The 5,292-nt window shown below is 38.9% G+C and overlaps 1 protein-coding gene across 1 annotated transcript; it reads left to right on the plus strand.

Moving 5' to 3' along the window:
• Positions 1 to 648: 648 nt before the first annotated feature.
• LOC147626776 (major pollen allergen Cor a 1 isoforms 5, 6, 11 and 16-like) lies at positions 649 to 4,125 on the plus strand. The gene is made up of 3 exons (XM_086816090.1): positions 649 to 890; positions 1,085 to 1,183; positions 2,346 to 4,125. Exons 1-3 carry the CDS (start codon positions 803 to 805, stop codon positions 2,636 to 2,638), a joined length of 480 nt encoding a protein of 159 aa, XP_086672216.1. The 5' UTR covers positions 649 to 802; the 3' UTR covers positions 2,639 to 4,125.
• Positions 4,126 to 5,292: the final 1,167 nt, after the last annotated feature.

A 5,292-nucleotide genomic window follows, 5' to 3' on the forward strand; every position in this document is an offset into this window, starting at 1 on the left:
ATACATACAGGGTTTGAGTGCATCTCCTAATATTGGTTGATGCCTTTAATATAAGTGCATGTTCTCTGTTTATGCTAATTTGTACCTGGTCCAAAGGAAAATACAATGTGCTAAGGTTTGAATGCATGCCCTGGGTTTGATGTAGGCAATTTTGAAATCCTTTTTTTTTTTCTTTTGGGGCTTCAAGTTGCCTTCTTTTTATACCCAAGTCTTGTAGGTTGGCCTTCCCTTGAAAAGTGAAAGTGTCTTTGAAGGGATGTAGAGTTTGGAAGGTGAGAAAAGCTTGGCTTACAAGACGTGTTGTTCTCTATGCCTACGGACGTACGTGGGTAGAAAATGTGCCTTTTTTTTTTTTCTATATTGGCCATGATGGTTCACATGACTTTTTGGCCCCTTGGTTTGCTTGCAAGAGAGATTCATGTACTTGAGGGCGAGGCCATGGATGTGAACGTTCGAGCTTGTCAAGTGAATTGGGAGAAGGGTGGCATATTCATCATGATCCCTAGAACAAGATGGTGTATTTTACAAGGAAACTTCACCCTTTTTTCAAATGTACCGGACAATCCTGATTTGGGTACACTTCCTTTACAGAATACTAGTCTCAATGGGCTGATATGACCAAGTGGCCAATCTTCTTCTTCCTGACCATGACACGCTGGGCGCTCTCTCTCTCTCTCTCTTTATAAGATGGGCTAGTAGAGCGTGATGCTTGATCCTATGGTTACGTCTACTGAAGAGAGAGTTCACTTTGCATTAATATTATTGCTGCTTGTATTATTTTCACAGCGTGCTAGCTAGATAAATGGGTTACACTACTTTTGCTGTGGAAGTAGAAGCGCAGGTTGATCCAAAGCGCATGTGGTATGCGTTCATCAAAGACTCCCACCAGTGTAAGAGGAGTCGATTACATTAATGATAAGCCCCTTTAATGATCTTCACATCTATACGGAGTGTTGAATATATGAGATTATCATGTTGATTAATGTGACCACGGCTTAGTGATCCAATCACGGAGAATATATGGATTCTGGACGTTACAGTTCCCTTTTTTTTGGGGGGGGGGGGGTGTCTCTTTTTTTTGCAGGCTTGCCTAAAATTCTTCCTGATTACTTCACGAGCATTGCATATCTAAGAGGCTGCGGCGTTGGTAAGGGCAGTGTTCGGGAGGTCAAATATGGAAAAGGTGATTTTATTAAAAAAAACGTTGTGTATTCTGCTTTTTAGGCAAACGTCGTGTACGCGCGTTTACAATTAAATGGATCATATGCGATACGTTAGCTTGCTATACTTTTAAGATCTCTCTATATCTCTCTCTCTCTACACGTCTGTGTTTTGGGGGTGGGTGCTGCATACTGCAGTGCTCAAATTTGAAGCCTTCACGGGACTAATAGAGAAGGCCTCTCTGTGAGAGAGAGAGAGAGAGAGAGAGAGAGAGAGAGAGAGAGAAAAGGGTGGGTTGTAGAAGGCCACTACAGGCCAATATTTTAAATTTTTCTCTAGAATTTACACATAAACGTCTATATTTTGAAGCCCAACCTAGTTTATGGCCATCAAATTAAAGGTTAAGGTAAGCCTAGTGGGTAGGAAGGTTAAGTTAGGCCTTCAAATTTCAGCCCTAGTGGGTAGGAAGCCTCTCTTAAATGTATATTATGTACATGCACATGTATATATGTGTGTATTTTGGGGTTGAGTAGGAAGGCTTTCTTAAAAGTATGTCACGTAAACGCACACATTTATTCGAACGTATATATGTGTGTTTTGGGGGTGCGTAGGAAGGCTCTCTTAAACGTATATGTGTTGTATTTGAACGTATATATGTGGTGTTTTGGCGATGGGTAGAAAAGCTCTCTGAAACGTATGTTTAAGTGCCTTCCTACCCACCCCTAAAACACACGTACATATACGTTTGAATAAATGTATGCATGTACAAAACATATATTTAAGAGATCCTTCTGTTTATGTTTAAGAGAGCCTTCCTACCTACCCCCAAAACACACACATATATACGTTTAAATAAATGTATGCATATATATAATATATGTTTTAAGAGAGAGCCTTCTTACCCACCCTCAAAACACACACACATATATATGTAAACGTATGTTACGTTTGAGAGAGTCTTCCTATCCACCCCCAAAATCCACACATATATGTATGTGTGTGTGTGTGTGTGTGTGAGAGAGAGAGAGAGAGAGAGAGAGAAGTGATTGCAACATGAACGACTTATTACTTAACAAATATACCTTACGCAATGATTTTGTACAACCATAAAATAATAAACTCAAATTGAGAGCTTAATTTTTAGACTTAATCATAGAGTTGAAATGGGTTTTTTTGTGCTCCAGCCTTCTTGTACAAGTCATCCATGGAGACCATTGTGGAGCTAGATGAGAAGAACTACTATGCAAAACTCAAAATCTCTAAAAGTGGGGTGCTAGACAAGCTCTTCCATCACCACGTTCATGCTCTTAATATTGTGCCGGGGCCACGCATAAACTCGTGCTATGTGAGGTGGTGCGTAGAGTATGATGCCATTACAAGTCACAAGTATCATGAGACTTTCAAACGTGTCCTGATCCCCATGATCAAGTTGATTGAGAAATACTTGACAACCCATGATGACTATATGACTACATAATGAAGGCCCTGATGAAGGCATGGTGACAAACCTTTATAAGTAATAGTTTGTACAGTGTGTTCTTCTAAGGTCTGATATCTCATGGCCTTTCATAAGTATGCATATATATATATATATATATTGAGTTCCTTTAAGACTAGAGTTTCTTTACTTAGATGAATAGGCCGTAAGGATTTGGTCATATACATTTTGAGTTCCTTTCAGACTAGAGTTGCTTTACTTAGATAAGTAGGCCTTAAGAGTTTGGTCATATACATTTTGAGTTCCTTTCAGACTAGACTTGCTTTACTTAGATAAGTAGGCCTTAAGGGTTTGGTTATATGTAGTAGTTTTAGTGATAGCATAGGATTCATTATGTAGTGACAATGACATATACAAGTGTATTTCATCCCTTGACTCAAGTGAGTATGGAGGTGTTCTTCTCCTTTCAATTCCACAAAGAAGGTATAGCAGTTGTCTTATAAGCCAGGGGGAAAGGACCACTAAAAGGATAATGTGCATCATATCATGAATAGATATTAATAAGTTCTTTAGAGTACTGAGGTTAGTTTAATAATTAGATAATTTTTATCATGGTTGGGACCATGTCATGGTGTGTTCCATACACATGGCCATTTCTTATTCAATGAATAAATTTTTGTGCCTTGCTTCATTTTCTTTTCGAACCCACACTTTTAGGCTGGGTCAGTGACAATGAAAGTTAACACAAATACGAAGACCATAGCATGCGATCTCACCACGTTGAGATCGTCTTAACATACAATATTTTATGGTAAGGACCTTTGTTTCATTAAGCAAGTATTTTTGTTTTGTTCAAGCATCCTAGTAAGATTTGGAAACCCCTAATCTCATTCCGACCTCCTTGATATGTGAAAATGATTATTTGCCATATGTATTGATCATTTTTGAGAGACACAATAAGCAGTGTGAACCTTCATGGTCTTATCTCTAGCTCGCACAACTAGTAATACTAGCTAGAGAGGCTAATTTAAATAATCCTTCGCATATGTCAACTAAGGTTTATCTAGATTGAGATGTAGAAAAGGAAGAAAGGGACAATTAATAACCTAGATCCAGGATTGCCAAGTCAACCTTCTTAAATCCATGTGCTAAATTCTACATTCTTCTTTCTATTTAAAGTTTTAATTATTGATGTTAATTTGGCTATAGTATAGTTTTACACATCTATATTTTCTCGAAGCTATACCTTATGCTTTATTTTAGCTCCATTAATGATGACATAAATCCAACTTGGCTCTTCTTTAAACATGGGAGGCTAGGTTTCGGGATTCACTATTTGATCAAGGTTATGTCTCAACTCATGTTGAGAAATGTGGTGCCAAAGAGCACAAGGAAAATATGGAGTGAGTGTGAGAAGCCACATTACCAAGTGAGAATTATCCCACATGCAAGAGAAAGGCCATGTTGTACTCTCCTCATATAAAAATAGGACATTTCAAGCATTGGAATACAAGTCCAACATCTCAAGTCTTTTATGAGTACAAGTTTCCATCTTGTAACCTAACTCAACTTGAGTCTAAACTTAATAAGCACACACTCATCACCATGAGTATTGCTCATTTTTATCCACCTTAGATTAGTGTTGTCATTAGTGTAGGATTAGTTTATGATTAGGTAAATGTCTTGTTATTAGGAAGTTATTTAGGAGAGCTCGATCCATGATTTCAACATGGTATTAGAGCTTAGGTCTAGCTCTCTTAGCTTAGCCGTAGCTCATTAGTAAGTGATTAGGAAATGATTAGATCTCATTAAAGCATATGATAACATAGGTGATTAACTCATTTAGGATTTGAGTAGGCTTTGCTCAATCATTTCTTTTAGTAATATATAGAAGCAGGTTTAGATAGGAAGAGAGTTCAGATTTCATCTTAAGAAAGAGATTATCTTAAGCAAGAAGAAGAGAAGAGGGAGCTGAGTCATCCCACTGCATCACTGAGAAGAGATTAGAAGTTGAAGAAGAGCCAGGAAAGCAATGTGCACCAAAGTAGTGCAGACAGCTTCATTAGCACACAGCCATGCGCACATCAACAAGCCATAACATTTGTAGGCCTTTGACGCAGCAAGAGCCCTCCTCGCAATGGACCAGCCTCCAGCTCCTTCACCACACAGGTCTAACATCGCTCCAAGGTGATTGCCTCTCCTGGACACTGTCCTGCACCTGCTACACATCAAGGCAGATTTGCAGGCCTCAGCCTCCCATGATCCACAATACCGCAAGAGAGGATCTTGCCACCTACACCGTCTACCTGCCTGTGAGAAAGCATATCAGACACGCGGCCGCCATCGCACCAGCCTCATCTCATAGAGCAAAGGAGAAGAGCCCCTTCATTGTCTTGGTTCTGAGGCACCCCATATTTGCAAGCTGGTCTGCAAATGCAAGCAAAAAGATGAAGACATCCCGACCTCCTGCACCGACAGCAGAAGAAGCTGCACGAAAGAGCAATAGCAATCGATGAAGCCGACGAGATAAGGTTGCAATAATAAATAATAATTTAAAATAAAAAATATATAAAACATAAAAATATATATACTTTCCCTCTAAGAGAATGTTCACATGCAAAAAATGTGGAGATAAAAAAAATGTCATTGTCTTGGGTTTTGGCATCAATATGTCTAGTTTGGCTATCTCACGT

Source organism: Cibotium barometz, chromosome 21 (genome assembly GCF_041138505.1).
Source record: "Cibotium barometz isolate CiBa-2024 chromosome 21, ASM4113850v1, whole genome shotgun sequence".
Taxonomy (NCBI): domain Eukaryota; kingdom Viridiplantae; phylum Streptophyta; class Polypodiopsida; order Cyatheales; family Cibotiaceae; genus Cibotium; species Cibotium barometz.